Raw genomic sequence first — 18,754 nt, forward strand, 5'->3', positions numbered from 1 at the left:
CATTAGTACCGCAGTACTTTATTACTCCTGGTATGCTGTACAACCCTGGTGCCGCCCTATTATGCAAAACCAGCTTTTCTTACCTATTGGTATTTGTTTATGTATTTGGGATAAGCATAAGTCTCGAAAATGTGAAATCATGGAGGCATGGCAGAGATATTTACTGTATAAAACTGTCTAGGCTTTTTTCATACCTCAGGGAAACGAGCCATTCGGAGTTTGCACAAACTGTGACATTTTTCTCAAGTGTGACATCAACGGATATCTCCATATACAGTAAAAATGTACCCAAAGGGGTTTGCTCAAGTCCACAATTTTAGTCTTACATTGTTGGGCGGACTGGCTTAAACATGCACAAGCATCCTTGGCTGTTGACATTTCTCATAGAAAGTAGCGTAGGGTTTGAATTTAATCTGTAAGTAGACTCATTATAGAAGCGCTGAAAAGTACAACATGGACGACAGGGAAAAGACGCGGTGAAGGTTGAGGCAGGCAAATATGACCGCCAACAAAATGACACATTATGAATAGATTGTCAGAAAGCGGCTTAAAAACTCTGTTAAAAATAATCTATGCAAAATTTTGACAAAAGAATCACCATTAGAAGTTATTTTGACCACAAGGAAGTAAGTGTTTGACCCCTTTAGGTATTTCACTAGGAAGGCAAAGTGTTACGAAACAACAAAGAGGGTGTAGTTGTTGTCTTCTTAGCACTATCACGAGCCACAGCTGGCTGGTTTGTAAGCTAGTAGAAGTGCTCCTCTGCACACTTCCACGCCTCATCTTTTAGAAGTGCCGCCTACGCCTGAACAAGCCAAAAAAAAAACCTGTTCTCGCTAATTAATGTGTACCGCTTGGGAATTTATGTCTCTGTCCTCAATGAAAATATTTTAAATCATACCGTTTTACTTAAAAGTAAAATGTATTCCAGAGGTATTTGATGGTACCTTTAGGGTTGGTCAGCGTGACCTCTTCACCCCTCCACAGTCCAAGGTCTGCCCGCTGGAGCTCCTGAGACACCAAAGCATAGAACTCCAGAGTAGGACCAAGACCTGTGCCCACCTTGGAAGATAATCAAAGTTATGTTATTGCAGCGCATATCTAACTTTTAATAAAACCTAACCAGTGTTAAATTTGACAGTAGTTTTTAAATAGTTTTAATCAGTCTTTTGACAAAAATGTATTTTAATTTTAGTCTTCTATATTGATTGTTTTAGTCAACAAAATGTACAACTTTTTAGTCACCTAAAATTACAGTAAATTTAGTTGACATAAATATAAAAGATAAGGCCTCTTTATAGTTTATTTTAAAATCACCTTTATTTAGACTACCTGCAGATCATTTAACACATAAGTAGCATGATGGTATAGTCAGGAATGATGTATGATGCATACAATGGTTAATGCCAGTAAATATCTTTCAGGCACTTTTTTTGTTGTTATTTATGCTACGTCTATGGCAAAGCTGGTATGTATGTGTGTTGGAGAGTTACAATGCATGCCTTCATTATAATTTATTTATGAATTTATGGCAAGCAGAAGCAGCAAATACACATACAGTAGCTTTAACTTACAGTTGTGTAGATCAGGGGTTAATGTTTTTGACCTCACGGCCCAACTTTTTAACTACAGAGGGGCCCAAGGCCCACTCAAACATTAACACTGAATCAGTTATCTTACTCATTATTTTAATCATATTCTATAATTATGTCTGACTTACCTAGTTTACAATATTGTCAAATGATATGAAAGCTGTGTTGATCACAAATATGATTTATTTAACACACAAACCTTACGCTTGGGTCAGCCTTATTATAAAAATAAGTACTAACCAAATATGCTGCATAAGTAGGGACTCATATCAGTGCTAACATCAATTAAGTCAATCAATAATTTATAAGTTTCTTAACTAAGCTGTTAGTACAATTAAAGTGCCAATGAAAATACAGCTTCACCCCTGTAGTCATAATTTTTGCGCTTAAGAAAGCTTTCTATGAGTTTAGCTTCAGACTTCTGTTTGAGATTGTCATTACTGCCACAAGTGGTTAAAATGCATTACAACTAAATACAGCTGTGGCCTATGCAGACCACAGTTGAAACAATTTTTTGACAGCCATTTAGGGGCCTACGTGGCCAAACAATGTTGGTTAGGAATTGGTAAATGGAGATATCACGAGGCTTCGCCTGCTGATGATCACATATAGCGACAAACATAAAATGTGCCTTTTTGCCAGGTATACCATGTGGAACATGGTAAATCCACACATTATTTTCGCGGTGAGAAATCCAACTTCCTCATCTTACAAGGAAAAGCATTTCATTGGCTCTCCTTTTGTAACTAAGTGCCCCTCTAATTTGTACCATATTAAAGAACTGTGATTGGATATATTCCATATTTGTCCCACCCATCTACAAGACAATTAAATATGAATGAATTTTGTTTCTCTCAACATTTTTGTTTCCTTTTCATATTTCGACAAAATTGTCAGTTAATTTTGTTATTTTAGTCAATGTACATTTTGTTTTGATTCATATTTTCGTCAGGGGAAAAAAGGTTGTCGACGATAGCTAAGACGACAATTATTAGTTGACAAAATGAAAACTGCATTTGGCCAATTTAAAGTACCTCATTCTCATACTGAATCTCCAACATCGCCCGTGAACTTCCAAGGTCCTGCATCACAGACTCTGCCTGTTTGAGCAGTTCATCTCGATTTATTGTCCTCTGAAAAATTTAACCAAACACAAAATGTGAATTATAGTAATAACAATTTTTTTTAAAACTTGCACTGTGCCACACCTTTTTCCTATCGAGACGTGGTGCAACTCTGCTGTCCTGAGAATCTGATTGGTTGATCTCAGGGTTTGTGTCCAGTAGGCGCTGCATGGCTCTATCACGGTCAAAGGCAGTTACGTAGAACAACATCTGCCGGGTGTCAAAGGGGAAGAAGAAAGGACTGCAGAGAGAACACAAAATGGTCAGATATTGGTAACTATGTTAACAATTATACTACTGTATATCCTCTTATACTTACCAAGTCTTTCCAAGCTCAATAAGCCAAGTGGGTATGTTCCCTGTCATAATAACCAGTGGGTCTTGAAGCTGGCGATTGGCTTTGGCTGTCAGCTTACTGTTAATGAACTCACTAGTGGGAATGATTTCCTTACACACGGCATTCTGCAAAAACACAGTGACAACCATGATACAACTCAAACATGTTTTTTGCTTAAAGGAACGGTTTGCAACATTTACAAAGATGCTTAGAGGCGCTAACTTTCCAATGTATTTTACATCATTTATACCACCTCTTATGGCTTCTAGGACATAAAGACACATGTAAGGAAGGCACAATACATTAGCTTTGGGTGTTAGCTAATAATAAGAATTTAGATAGGTGGCATTAGCTGTCATTGAATGTATATTCTATAATAACAACAACATGACAACAAATTGTTCGTTACTTCTCTTGGGCTGCTTTTGTATGTGTGCTCCATGCCTGTATGTGTTGATGAAACAGGGTGAGTGACCGCCATAAACTCCACTTATTTTTTTCTTCGGGTTGGAAATTTTTTTATTATAAAAAACTTTGTATTTGTAAAAAACATCTAATTAAAAAAAAAAACTCGTTCTGTTAAACCACTAATGGTAACATATGCTAGCCGGTGTTGTTCTTGCCCATATTTTAAGCTTTGACTTGCCCATATTTTTAGCTTTGAAAAATGCCACCGAGTAAAAGTGAATGTGTCTTGTTTTTGTAATTTTTATGCAACTTGTCCCCGAATACAGCTGAGATAGGCTCCAGCACCCCCCGCGGCCCCAAAAGGGACAAGCGGTAGAAAATGGATGGATGGATGGATGATAGTATGCACAAACACTTGATGAACTTAAATCTGCATTATAATGTGAGAATAGAGGTGAGCGATATGGGATAAAAATCATCACAATATTTTTCCAGTCTATAACCAAATAAAATCGCTTTTTATGTCTACACACATGTCATTATTATTATTAAGGTTATTGTTATTGTGTAAGTAACATGCACAAAACTGGAGCGTAGTCCGCACACATACACCAACGCAGTTCCAGACACGCTGACAACATTTTTGCATAATACAATGTGCAACATTATCTCAAGTTTTACATAGAAGTTATTATATTATTATATTCGTTATAATATTAACAAATGTTTTTCATTTTGTCAGCCGTATGACACGTATGAGCAACCTAAACAACATTCTCCTCCATGTAAGTGTGCTCTGATTTTAAATATGATCTACACATAATTGTAAATGTAATATACATATATATCACTATATTATTGCACAGACTACATAAGTTGGACAGAACACATCCGCAAGCGACAGCATATTTTCTTAAATCATATAATACGGTGGATCTGAAACTTTTTTCACCAAGTACCTCCTCAAAAAGCACTTGGCTGTCCAAGTATCATCCTAATGACCAACATTACAACACAGTAGCGTAGTAGGCCTATATATTAATTCAAAACAAGGCAGAAGTTTAAGTATATTTAATATTTTTGGCCACTGTAAAATAACACACAGTTTGAACAGTAACACTGTGTTTGAACATTTAATTAAATAATTATTTGGCGTACAACTAGATGGAGCCTGTACCATAATTTGAGAATCACTGGTATAAGATAAGTGAAGGGAGAAAACAACTACTATATGCAAAACAAAAACTCACTTCTGACATGTCTGTGTTTATCATGAACATTTCACACTTTTTGTTGGTAATAACTTGTCCTATTAGCACTATTTAAAGCCACCAATCTCACACGCTTCACTCTGCCAAGTCTTACGGGAGAGTGAGACCTCTATTTCACCTTGGCTACATATTGTTTCTGTGTCGATGTTGCTGCAGTTGTCATGAGCAGGCTGGTCTTACGTCTTTTAGAACATGGACAAATGAAGGCTATCGGAATTGTCTCCTATTACTTCGAAGAAACGTTTTTAGCGAGATACATAGATATATAGATATATATCTATATATCGTTTTATCGCCCTGTCCTATGTGAAAATGAAAAAAGAAAAGAAAAAACTCCACAGCTTCTATTAATAACTGAAAACTTACATCATGCACGTAGAACCAGTATCTACTGATGGCGTGCAGGACCCTAAGCAGCAGGTTGACCTCCAGGGATGGGTCATCAAAGGTTATGGTCTCTGGTGGCTCTGATGAGAGGTACGTCTCTAATGGATTGGCGATACCGGGACACACACCATCTGGAAACACCAGCATTACATTTATCCGCCAACTTATAACCACTTTCTATCAGATACAACGTTAGCAAGCTAGTGTTAAAGGGGAACATCCCTTATATTAGAAATGTTGCCAATCATTCACAATCCGTGTATAAGACAAGACCTTCGATAATTCAATTAACCAATGATAAATAAAAATTAAGATGCTAAGTTTTCCAGCGTCGATAAATCGCCATGTGCTTGCTTCAAGAGCACTCACGCTTTTCATCGATTTCAGCAGCTGCGCGCGTTTGTACTATAGCGGAATGAAAAGAAAGTTGTAAATTCCCTTGTCCTTCATAAAGTGTCTTTGACTCTTTGTGCAGCGAGGCGAGGCCACTGGTCAGTGACCAACACACAGTATGTGGTAGCAAATATGGACAAAGTAATCACAAAACCAAAATCCACCGCACAAGTGTCAAAATATTTAAATTTAAAGGGGAACTGCACTTTATTTTTATTTTGCCCCGTATCGTTCACAATCATTATGAAAGACATGACAGATGGATTTTTTTCAATCCATTCTAAACAGTAAATAAATTTAAATAAAAAGTCCACTTGCCAAGGGAGCTCCACCATTCCGCCCAAAAAATGTGATAACCATTCAAAAAGCGCCAACAATACTCCTAAAAAAATCCCTTGTGTATTGAGGCTTAAAGTTGTACACTTTTACATTATAAATTGTCCAAAGTATTCTTTGTTGTCTCTCACAAAGTCTGCCGTGAGCTAAGGTTGTAATGAGTCTGTAAAATTAATACTCAGCTGTATGAATAAAATTGGTAAAATATAAAAATATTAATTACACAAAGTTATTATGAATGTTCCTGTTACTACATTACATATTGTATATACTTCCATACAGGATGTATATAAAACCGTGGAGGATTTTGGACGTTTTAGAGCGCTCTATTGGCTCCGTTGTTGACCTTCGCTAGTGTTCATTTGCGAGATAGGGGGAAAAAAATCTGGGTGCCTGTCTCACAAGGATTGAATTTGATAGGCAAAAATCCCCCCCAAAAAGTGCAGTTGCCCTTCTATAGAGGAATGAAAGCTCCTCACCATGCCACAGCTCATCCTGTTTCTTAGCGTTACGAGGTGAAGTTTTGGTGGGTGCAGTCTGAGCTCTGCCCCTCTTGCCCCCCACAGTGTCTTTGTTGCCGTCCTCATCCTCCCTCACTGGCTTATACCTGTGAAAAGACAAGTGTGTGCAAGATCAGAAAGATGTTTACACTACTCTAATTTAGACGAGAGGAACCACAAAGCCTTCTAGCTGTTCACACTGGCAACATACGGTAACACATTGAAGGCTGTATGGTGAGTTGATTAAAATCAAGAAGGATACATCAGATTCCACACAACCATTCTCTTTACCATATTGTGTGGGTTTTGGTCCAGATGCCTGCTCGCCCAAGAGGGTTTGCCTCATCATCTGTGGACTCCCTTTCTTCTTCTGCCTGAAGACTGTACTGTCGTACAGCCTGGTAAACGGTCATGTTGTATGGCAGCAGATGGTCGCCAATGTAGAACTGTAGTCGATGGCGCACACTGCCAGAATTCAGGAACTGGGCAGCCTGCATAACCAATGACAACATGGTAAAAAAAACATGGTGACTGAATAGCAATAATAATCCACAAGAGTCGTGGATAACGATAGTATGGCCAACTCGGTTTCAGGTGATTTTCTCAATGATTGTTTAAAAGGCTCACTCACGTGACTACAAGGCGCTGCTACATGACTGCTTCTAACCTTGAGCTGATGCTATGTGTTTGCGGTGCTTGGTCATTGTTTATTGATGTGTAAAAATGCCCTTTTGTGCAGCAAGGGGCTGCGCCACCTGTGAGAATTGTGAAAAGCTTTTACATCGCTTTCCCCACAAATCAGAATGAAGTATGGGAATGGAAGGTACGCCATCAACACTGGAAAGCTACAGATTACGGTGTCTTGTGCGAGGTCAACACGCGACAAAACGTCTGCGATTTGTTCAGAAGAGAACACACAGAAGCTAATACAAATAATTACAGAATAAATGAACAAATTAAAAAGATGGTTTCACAAAAACAGACTCTTTGAATCTCAGTAGGACAAAGATAATGCTATTTGGTAACAGTAGAAAGGGAAAGTCAAACAAAAATACAAATAGACGGACATTAAAAGAGTAAAAGGAACAACATTTTTGGTGTGATAATCCATCCATCCATTTTTTACCGCTTATTCCCTTTCGGGGTCGCGGGGGGCGCTGGCGCCTATCTCAGCTACAATCGGGCGGAAGGCAGGGTACACCCTGGACAAGTCGCCACCTCATCGCAGGGCCAACACAGATAGACAGACAACATTCACACTCACATTCACACACTAGGGCCAATTTAGTGTTGCCAATCAACCTATCCCCAGGTGCATGTCATGACAAAATTAACTGGAAATCTCATAAAATATATGACAAAGTGGCAAGAAATATAGTAATTACAGAATAAATGAACAAATTAAAAAGATGGTTTCACAAAAACAGACTTTTTGACTCTCAGTGGGACAAAGATAATGCTATTTGGTAACAGTAGAAAGGGAAAGTCAAACAAAAATAAAAATAGACGGACATTAAAAGAGTAAAAGGAACACAATTTTTGGTGTGATAATACATGACAAAGTTAACTGGAAATCTCATAAAATATATGACAAAATGGCAAGAAATATGGTAATTACAGAATAAATTAACAAATTAAAGATGGTTTCACAAAAACAGACTTTGAATCTCAGTAGGACAAAGATAATGCTATTTGGTAACAGTAGAAAGGGAAAGTCAAACAAAAATATAAATAGACGGACATTAAAAGAGTAAAAGGAACACCATTTTTGTTGTGATAATACATGACAAAATTAACTGGAAATCTCATAAAATATATGACAAAGTGGCAATAAATGATTAAAGCAAAATATGTTTTGGACCAAAAATCACTCCACATTCTCTACTGCTCGCCAGTGTTACCATATCTTAATTTTTGTGCAGAAATATGGGGGGAATAAAATAATTTCATTTATCCACCTAGTTACACAGAAGAAAGATCAGTTAGAATTATACATGAGTGACACATAGAGTGACTACCATTGGAGGCAGCCACCACAGTTGACATACTTCACATAAAAGTCACAAATTCTCCGTGATTGTTTGTCCAAAGCAAATTAAGATTTTGGTCAAATTAAGCTAATAACTTATTTTTTTGGGACATATTGTGTATATTTTTTTACTAATTTCAGTTGAATGTTAATGGCTGCTGGTCACGAAAACAAGAATGTAGCAGCAGAGTGCATCAAAAACATGACTGCAAAATTATACTTTTACAAAATAAAACCCTGTTTTATTGTACTTTTATGTTTACAACTACTGTATATACAGATGTATTTTTTTGGTTGATTTCGTCAAAAAAACTAATGTCAAAACAAAAGCAATTGCATTCATGTGGGCACAGCCGCACACATCCTTGGGAGCAATCATAGCACCTGTTTTTTTTAGTTGGCCATACTCTCTTTATACACTACTCTGATGACGCATGCTTATTTTTCATTGACTTCATCACATACCAGTGATTCGTCTATTTCATCATCTGAACCATCATCATCACTGTCCTCATCCTCTTCTCTGATTCGGCCATAACCTGCACACAAGGGCGGTTCAGCAATGGAAAAAAAACTAAAATGTAGTTAAAAAACAGTTGACATTCCTAGGATAAACCTGACCTGAGGATTATCCCTGTGTCACTAACCTCTAACAACGAGGTATCTCTCAATGGCCTGCACCAGGGCCAGAGGGTCAATCTTCACAGGGCCGCCTTTCCACTGTTTAACATTGGTGCAGTCAGGGTGTCTCTGCAGCTGACACTTAAGCTGATGCGTGTTAAAGAACTTAAGTGCCTGGGAGCCCCTGGAGACGCATATTTAAAACTTGTGTTATGATTAAGAAAAAGTTAAACATGATTATTTACGGATAAAAAAAAAAAACATACCTGCTTCCATTGCCATTCCCACTGGGGAAATCGTGTACTTTGACAGGGAACTGCTCCATTTGACTCAGGCAGCTGTTAATTTTGTGAACCAATCCAAGAAATGCTGCATTTTCTGTCGGGTCCAGACAACTTACAGGTTCCATTCCTGGGACCTGTCAGCCACAACGCATAAGAACACAGGGTTAAAAGAATAAAAAGTTAGGGAAAACAGGTTGGTAGGTTCGCTTATACTACGCCACCAGAGGGTGCAGTATCTTAAACTGTGTTATGGAAATGTATAGAATTAGGATCAGAGCATACATCCATTGTGCCCTGTAGAGTAGAACTGATATTTTGACTTTTTGTGGTATTTGTGTGAATTAATTGTAAATATTCAGTTCCTTTGTTGTAAAGCTTTTACACAATGCGTTTATAGCAAAAACAATTGTTACCCTAGAAGATTGAAAGGAAGGCAATAGGTTAATTTTTATAAGCATCAAGCTATTAAAAAATTTTACTCTGTAGTGGTTGTCCCATATACTCACTCAAACAGTATATTTATTAGAGCTGGGTATTGGCAAGGATGATGGTTCATGAGACAATATTGTAGGATGGAGCTATATTGCTATATTTGACATGGTTTACTGATCACGTTTAAATTGAGCTTAAAATACAGGTTGTATACATGTACATTAGATCAGTGTTTTTTAACCATAGGACCCACTTGTGGCAGTAATGACCATGTCAGAGAAATTTTAATTGCAAAAACTATGACTAAGGTGGTGAAGCTCTTTAAATGTTATTGACAGTTGAGTTAAGAAACATTATTATTAATTGTGTATTTATTTTAGCACAACACAATTGTATGTAAATATAATTTACTTCATATTTGGCTAGAACTTATTTTTCTGATCAGCCTGACCTCAAGCCTAAGGTTTATATGTAAATCATATTTGTGACTTCATATAATTTGACAATTTTGTAAACTGTAACTAAGTTAGATATCATTATTGAATACTATTAAAAACAAGAGTAGGATTACTAAATCAGTGTTAACATTTGAGGGGGCTACAAACCCCCCGAGGTGGAAAATGCACTTAAGTCTTTAATGTTAAGACCCCTGCTCTGGATGACAGTAATAATTGAACAAACTGAAACAAAAACCAGTGTAATTAAAATGACCCATTGCTATTTATTGCAATTGTACATGAAGTGGATCAAGATTCTCGCCACTTAAATGTAAAAAGGACCTGGACTATTTATATATTTTTTGTATTTTTTTGTATTTAGTCTATTATTAGATTATGCAACTAGTGTTTGGATCCCACTGTACGCAATATCTGAAGAGCATGGAAAAAAGCATTTCACTGTTGTGTAGTCTGCATGTGACAAATAAACTTGAACCTTGACTACTGTCTTTTTGTACTGGCTTGCACACCACCAACTCGCCACAGAAAAGTGGACGTACAGCAACACTTTGTGAAAGTTGTCTTTAGTTACAATTGGCTCAAAACATGACTTTAACAAAGAGAATAAAAATATACTTATAAAAAAAAGATTTTAGAAAAAGTATTGCGATATATTGCACATGAATATTTTCCACCCCTAATGTTTGTATAGGTCACATATATATATGGGCAGGCCTACTAAAGATGGGTCTCATGTTTATGCTCTTATTCATTTTGTGTTAAGATACATTAAGTTATGTTTTTGTCAACTTGACAATGCTGAAAGACTAACACATTTAGTTTTGCCCACTTTAATATATGTTCCCTGTTTACGTTGTGACAAGTATCCCTTTAATGTCAGTGTATTTACCTCTTATTGAGTTGGAAAATGAAAAGGAATACACATTTCAAGTCGTTTCAATGTAATGTAATTATTGCTTCAATAATTAGCAATTCACACTAGAGTAGAGAATATGACAACCAAGCCCGTTCTACGTTGTTGCTAATCACTGGAATCCTTTCCAATGTTTCTTAACCATTGGGAGCGGGTCGCAAGAAAAAAAAATGTTTTTCCTCAGCTATGGTCCGAGTTGTAATACACGTTTCCACTGCGTGCAGCTAATGAAATATCAAACAGAAGAAGTCTGGAGCTGACGTCCGTAGTTTATTAAGCACAAAAATTATAACTAAAAGTAGTTAAGCTGTATTTTTAATTGCATCTTAGTTTTATTGACAATTTAGTTGAGAATCAGTTATTGTTATTTATTATTGATTAAGTTTATTTTTGCACTCCGAAATATCAAACAGAAGAAGTCTGGAGCTGAAGTCCGTACTTTATTAAGCACAAAAATTATAACTAAAAGTGGTTAAGCTGTATTTTTAATTGTATCCTAGTTTTATTGACAATTTAGTTGAGAAACAGTTAGTGTTATTTATTATTGATTAAGTTTATTTTTGCACTCCATAGGTTTGTGTACATTTATTTTTCATCAGTTGTTAATCCCCTCTCATGATTGGTACGTATTTTTGTAATCAGCCTTACTTAAGCCTAAGTTTGTGTGTTAAATACAGTAAATTATAATCTTTGTGATTGAAGGTTGTTTAAACTGTAAGTCACTTGGATATAATTATTGAATACGACTAACTAAAAATTCAACAGTAAAATTGCTAATTCTGTGTTAAAATTTGAGTCAAGATGACTCAATATTTGAATGTAGTTGAAAAGTTGGGGCCGAGGTCAACAAGGTTAAACGTATCTGATCTAGCTATTTCATGAGTTGTGCATGATTCCTTAAGAACCCCGAATGTATCCACTTTGTGAGTGGTGCATGATTTAAAAAAATGCAAATAGTGAAAAAAAACCTTGTTACATTAAAATTTTTTATTTATTTAAGTAGCAGTACATGTAAAGTAGACTTTACTCACTGGGCAGCCAGTGAAGACGTGAAGAAACCGCTTTAGTCGCAAATCCCGACTAAGCAAGTCCCGGTCTGTGTTGGACGTTAGGTAAAGCAGGAGCTGCTTCACCAGCCCGCTGTGTTGAATCTCAAACGAGGACACATCCGATTCTGACACGATACTGGAGATCTCTAATAGACACTCCAAACCACCGTCCACCTGCAAAACAGGACAAAGTAAACAAACTGCCGGTAGACAACATGATAAAGTGTAAGGCATAGTGTATCTTTTCACCTGCAGATTGAGCTGCTCGGTGGCTCTGCAAAGTCTCTGAAGTACATTCAGTGCCGGGTTGCTGCCATCCACATTTTCAGAATTGAAATACCGCTCCACAAACTTGTTGGCCTGTTCTTTGATCCAGGCTTTGATTTTGTCTCTGTCACAGCATGAAACACAGGTTCCAAATCAAATACAGTAGGCCACATAGCGTCAATACCAAGTCAAATAGTTTCTTGATTGTACCTGTTATTTGAAATGGAGTCCTTGGGAGGGGTCCTTGCCAGGCCACTCACGCCCGCTGTACGTGAGGGCTCAGTGGCATTATTGGTTTGGGCACCCAGTTTGCCCCATGTTTTTGGATTTAGACTGGCCAAGAAGGATGATTTGGGTGACTGAGTACTCGTGGGGCTTTTAGCTGTAGAGACCACATGTTCATTAGGCTAAAAACATCAAACACTATGTTATTAGAGCAATTAGGAAATGCTTCCACATATGGCTGGGCAATATCCATCCATCCATTTTCTACCGCTTACTCCCTTTGGGGTCGCTGGAGCCTATCTCAGCTACAATCGGGCAGAAGGCGGAGTACACCCTGGACAAGTCGCCACCATCGCAGGACTAACACAGATAGACAACATTCACACTCACATTCACACACTAGGGCCAATTTAGTGTTGCCAATCAACCTATCCCCAGGTGCATGTCTTTGTCATGTCTGGGCAATATGACAAAAAAAAAGAAAAGAAAGATCAGTTATTTTTTCCACATCATCCGCTCTTGATTATCACTTTTTTTTTTATTAAAGCGAATGGTCCTGTGCAGGATTATTATACACACTACCGCGGTATCTTGTAACAGGCATTTCCCCCATGTTTGATTGGGGTAATAAATGCCAACAGTAGTCAACTGTCATTTTGTTTACGAGAGGTGCAACAGTACAGGTAACCCACCCTATAGTGCGTACTGGTTTTAGAGCCATGGTTTTGCTTCCTTTTTTGGTATGCTTTTTGTGGGTAAAGACAAAAACGTTTTTTTCCACTCAGTTAATGCTTTTTAGCTTGTCATCAAAAACACTGAAGTAAACAAAGCATCATTGATGTGGTGAATACTTATTTCAAGTTAATATTTACTAAACAACACTTTCAAATGGTAAATTATTATGTGTATGCTTTAATTACTTGAATACAGCAGTGTTTCTCACCAATGCTTTGGCAAATGGCAAGCAGCGACCCAGATTGTGGAGTTCTTAAAATTAAAATTTGATCCATATTCTACCGCTTATTCCTTTTGGGGACGCGGGGGGCGCTGGTGCCTAACTCAGATACAATCGAGCGGAAGGCGGGGTACACCCTGGACAAGTCGCCACCTCATCGCAGATTTAAATGATGTATCTTATATGTGAGTGTGAATGTTGTGTGTCTATCTGTGTTGGCTCTGCGATGAGGTGGCGACTTGTCCAGGGTGTACCCCGCCTTCTGCACGATTGTAGCTAGGCTAGGCGCCAGTGTCCCCCGCGACCCCAAAACAAAACAAAAAAAAGGGAATAAGCGGTAGAACATGGATGAATGGATGGATCTTATATTAAGTGAAAATACATTCAAGTGCAGTTTGAATTTAAGGTACTGTAAAATAATGTGTACCAATATATAACACAAGTTTCATGATTGTGTTCTTTTTGTTTGTTTGTGGATAAAAAAAAACATTTTGTTCCTGACAAAGTGTCTGTCTGCAGGTTTTTTTTTGTTTATACCAGTATACCGGTACTACTATGCTTGTTACTCCAGCTGCAGGTACAATATTTTTAATTTTTTATGTAAAAAATCAGAGGAGTTGAATCTTTGCAGACACCTACTAGTCTGATTAATTAAAATTTAGATATAAAAACGCATTTTCCGATTAAATTAGTGGGTGTGTTGATCCTCCTAATCAGGACCAATACAGACACACAGACTTTCGCTGAGTGCCTGCAAGTCCGCATCCAGGGCAGGATTACTGGTGAGCTGCAACAGATAGTGAAACTAAAGTCGCTGTTCCTTTTAAATGTGTTTAAATTTATATGCAAGTGTTAGTCCTATTTCTTTATTTTGTTCTTCTGGGCTGCACTACCCGCTGTGTAAGGGGACGAGGCACAACGCGATTGAACATCGCCATGAGGAGATTGACTACTGCGTTAACTTCTAACAGACTTATCAGCTATGTTTGATCGTGGAAATATGCTAACAGCTGATCGACGTGATTAATCACGATCATATGATCTCCTAGCCCCACTTCCACAACAATAAATGTCCAATAAAGTGTGTTGAATTTTCTCCAGCACTACAATGATGCGTTCTCTTCTGTGGCATGTGTTAAGCGCACCAATGAGAAAATGAAAGGATGTGACAATGAGAAGAAGAAGAGGGACCTGTCAAACTCCACTAATAAGGCAACATGAACTTACCCTGATTGTCTACTTTATCATCATCCCTTGGTGGAGAGTATTTGGGTCTTCTGGAACTTCTTTTAGGTAATCGTTTTCTCTTCAGGACATCACTTAACCTTCTGAGAACAGTCAAAAACAGCATGGTAGATTGGACCATAGCAAACACATTTGAACATGTATATAAGAGATTATCAACATGGTCGATATGTGGTATTTTGACATTTCAGTATCGGCCTTTTACAATATACATTATACGCATAGGATATCAGTATGTAGTATATAGAAATTGCCTTTTCTCCTGACTGCAGCGCTCAGGCAACACTCGAAGCGTGGGCTTATTACAAGAGCGCGGCAAGTTTAATGTTCCGTGAGTCAAACAAATAACGCGACAAAGATGGATGGACATGAGAATGACAGAAAATATATCTCTGCCAAAAATCCAAACTTTGCAAACATTTTTGAAAAATAAACTTATTAGGGGAATAAAGAAAAGCGGACAACAGCTTACACATTCTTAAACTTTCTTTAACATCAAGGAAGAACTTACGTCAGCCAGCTTGAAAAATGTCTCAACTATAAACTAAGTGAATCAGTCCAGAATTGTTTTCGTTTTTATGTTTGCAATATTTCAAGGTTCCTCACGAGAAAAATTACTTTTTATAAAACTGTATTAGATTGAGAAGATGGCAAATTATGACTTATTTTTACAAATTTTCACAGGAAAAATTTTGTTTTTTATAAAACAATTGGTTGATGTATTGGACACATGTAATAAAAGTTGTTTGTAAAATCCCTGATGTTTTGAGTTCTAAATCAACCACAACTTTGGCTCCGCATAAAACATGCCACTATTGGTGTGTTTACTTAAAAAAAATTGTGGGGGAAAAAAAACTACTTCAAAGCTTTGTCCAGCTGTTTACTGGTTAATACTATTCATGTTTATTAACTTACACTGCAAATGAACTTCATCTCCAAATACAATTTATCAGCCTACTTGACTAAAAATTTGTTCTGAAAAACCAGATCGATCTCTAGTGTATATGTAAAAGGGAGGAAACTTACAGAAAATCATAATTCTGTTTTATCGGTCAACCAAAACTGACAATTTCTGAGAAAAGCTGTCTGGTCAACGTAATAGAGAAAAAAAATAGGGCCACAGAAGTACCCCAACTTTTTGCCTTTAAGGACAAAGTGAAAATGTGCCAAAGGGCCATGGGCCAAAAAGGGCGATTTTAAATGTTAAACAGAAATAGTTTAAATGTAAACAATAAAGTGTCTTTAAATAGTTCAAATAACGTGGATAGATGGTAACGAGTTAGCCTTGCGAACATGCCATCATTATTGTGTGAGCTTGGAAAAGATCAATATGACTATGACATTTATGAATCTGCTCTTTAGCCAACCAAATGGAATGACTCAATGGGCCAACTGTGGCCCATGGCCCCCACTTTGGGCACCTCAGCTCTAATGTAGTGAGTTCACTCCAATATGGACATCGATCTATACTCACCCTTGTGGGCTGAGGTCCAGTGAGTCTTCCATGCTGTGCTGGAAGCTAGGTGAACCCAGGTCAGGAGCTGCGTTATTTGCAGATGTGGTGGATGTCGTGCTGATGGTGGTGGTACACAGACTGGTACTACTACTAGGGCAAGCTTTAGGGGGACTCGTGACTAGAAAGGTCTCCGATTCAGCCAAGTTTTTAACCTGGTGCATTACACCTGGAGGAGGAAAAATAAAAACAGCATGAGTGAGTATATACATAGCCTTACATGATAACACAAAGAAATTAGTCGATTAACAGTGGGAAGAATACAATTCCGTTCAACTTTGGGGTCATTTGGAACCGAACACAGGAAAACAGATTCATCACATAAAAATACACTTGAATTTTATTAAAGATCCACAGAAAAACTACACTACAATTTTCATTTCCAATACATTATAAATATTAGAGCCTTTTGAGTATTGGCCTATAGACCCAATATGCTATCAGCACAAATCATACATACTTTTTACTATTTTGTAGAGTGCATTGTCAGAAAAAAATTTAAATTGCTCCGCCCTGCCATCGCCGATGATGGACAGAATCCCAGGTCTGCGAAAGCATGTTCCTGAGGTCGGTGCTTAGCTCTAACTGCAATCGTGCTGTAGCTAAAAGGTTTCGTGTTGTAATTTATATCGTCTTGTGGCGTTTACATTTGTCGACCAATCTAGGTATCCACCATTTTAGACCACACTAAGGACGGGCCAATAGACTTAACATTTAACCTCCTGAACATTACAAATGTTAAACTTCCTAAAAAGTCTGCTGTTCTCAAATCCAATGTTTTTTTTGTTTTAACATAGATAAAAATCGATCAATTCCCTTTTAAAACGATCTTGGACCTACATTCCTTAACAAGCACTAGGGTTGTCCCAATACCGATATTTTGATTTTGGCCCTGTTACAAAAACACATTCTCTTGTTGCACTCCAAAAACAGTTCACAATTTTCTACATTGCATATAGTCTGCCATAATCTAGGATTTATTTACATTATATTAAATGCTTCATGATTTATGGTTGCCACTCATGGTTTGTGTTTTAAGAAAAAAATAATTATTAGTAAGTACCAAAAACAAAACTATGGATCAATGTACACAGATAAGCAATGTAGCAGGTAAAACACACATTTGTTAAAGATAAAGCAAATTGTAGTAATTTCAGTTGCATTAGTTGATGCTAGATGGGTTTTCTTAACTTTGCTAATATCTGGCATCCAGCCAAGCAGCTGTGTCTACGTCTACATGTGCACAACAGGAGAACAAGGTAACTTAAGAGAGTAGCGCGTGTGTGTGTTTGCAAGAATGGCAAAGTGTTGGCTGAGTAAAGAGAGAGAGAGGGAGCGTGTGCACTGCGCAGTAGAAAGATGTACGAGTCGGTTTGTGTCCAGCAAAACTAATAAAAGCAACCAAATTGTCACGACTCTGCGGCCTCGTCATTCTGACCCGAAAGCGGAGTTTAGCCAACCCATTGCTGGTTAAAGTAAACGGTCCCATTGCTGGTTAAAGTGAAGGGTGTTACCCCCGACGTCTGCCCTGTGCTCCTCGACTATGGTCTGCACCGGAGCCAAACAACAAGAAAGGTGTAACAACTGCATTATTACCTGTCACTCTTTAGAACTCCTTGTTCAGATCTGAATGCTTATTATTTAAATGTTTACCTAAGTTTGAAGGAAAGGTGATAATACTAATCGCCACGTTTGGCGAGGCTTGTTTTTAACGCAACACTTTATGCACCCCTTTTATTAACCAGTATAATTCAATTTTTTTGCAGTTCTTCTCCAAGATATTATTGCTTTTATGCATTTTGTGTGTGCTTTTTGACACACAACATAATGTGCCTCCGCTCCATAGTCACCGCTGCACAGCGGCATTCGGATGAAAGAACGGCACCGGTATTTTTCCAAAGGCAGTTTAGTACTGATTTCAATTAATTAGTATCGTGATACTTTATTAGTACCGGCAAGTCACAATCTTTGTTCAATGAATGTTTTTCAATTTGTAATCTTCAAAGAACTGAACTGGGCAAGAAAGCATTTAGGTTTTCAGCACCGAAGGCTTGGAATAACCAACTATCGAATATTCAACTTCAAAACCTTGTTACATTAAATGAGTTTAAAGCTTCTGTGAAAGGATCGCAGTCTACCTTGTCTGCATGCACATGTGTCATATGAGCAAGTTTTAATGTTGTAAATTGGATGTTTTATGTGTTGTTTTCTGTTTTTAATGTAACCTCGCTGCTGCCCTCTTGGCCAGGTCTCCCTTGGAAAAGAGATCTTTGACCTGAATGGGATTTTACCTGGTTAAATAAAGGCTAAATTTTAAAAAAATAAATACCGTACCACCCTAACAGGCACAAATGGACATACCTATCGATAAATAGATCAACCATTGCACCCCTAGTTAAGCACCCCATTAAGTTT

At 37.6% G+C, this 18,754-nt stretch overlaps 1 protein-coding gene across 7 annotated transcripts in view; it reads right to left on the minus strand.

Moving 5' to 3' along the window:
- Window positions 1-18,754, minus strand: part of trip12 (thyroid hormone receptor interactor 12) — a 68,275-nt gene that overhangs the window by 10,608 nt on the left and 38,913 nt on the right. For 6 of the 7 annotated variants that reach the window (XM_061919056.1, XM_061919060.1, XM_061919059.1 and 3 more), the window contains 15 exons: window positions 16,301-16,508; window positions 14,809-14,909; window positions 12,612-12,783; window positions 12,384-12,525; window positions 12,117-12,308; window positions 9,265-9,416; window positions 9,025-9,182; window positions 8,843-8,916; window positions 6,640-6,839; window positions 6,328-6,455; window positions 5,099-5,250; window positions 3,036-3,178; window positions 2,801-2,957; window positions 2,627-2,725; window positions 948-1,062 (listed from right to left, as the gene is read on the minus strand). In XM_061919056.1, coding sequence (XP_061775040.1) covers window positions 948-1,062; window positions 2,627-2,725; window positions 2,801-2,957; window positions 3,036-3,178; window positions 5,099-5,250; window positions 6,328-6,455; window positions 6,640-6,839; window positions 8,843-8,916; window positions 9,025-9,182; window positions 9,265-9,416; window positions 12,117-12,308; window positions 12,384-12,525; window positions 12,612-12,783; window positions 14,809-14,909; window positions 16,301-16,508 — 2,193 coding nt within the window. The remainder of the gene's footprint in view (window positions 1-947; window positions 1,063-2,626; window positions 2,726-2,800; window positions 2,958-3,035; window positions 3,179-5,098; window positions 5,251-6,327; window positions 6,456-6,639; window positions 6,840-8,842; window positions 8,917-9,024; window positions 9,183-9,264; window positions 9,417-12,116; window positions 12,309-12,383; window positions 12,526-12,611; window positions 12,784-14,808; window positions 14,910-16,300; window positions 16,509-18,754) is intronic. The other variant, XM_061919057.1, reaches the window with a different exon arrangement.

Source organism: Nerophis ophidion, linkage group LG13 (genome assembly GCF_033978795.1).
Source record: "Nerophis ophidion isolate RoL-2023_Sa linkage group LG13, RoL_Noph_v1.0, whole genome shotgun sequence".
NCBI lineage: Eukaryota > Metazoa > Chordata > Actinopteri > Syngnathiformes > Syngnathidae > Nerophis > Nerophis ophidion.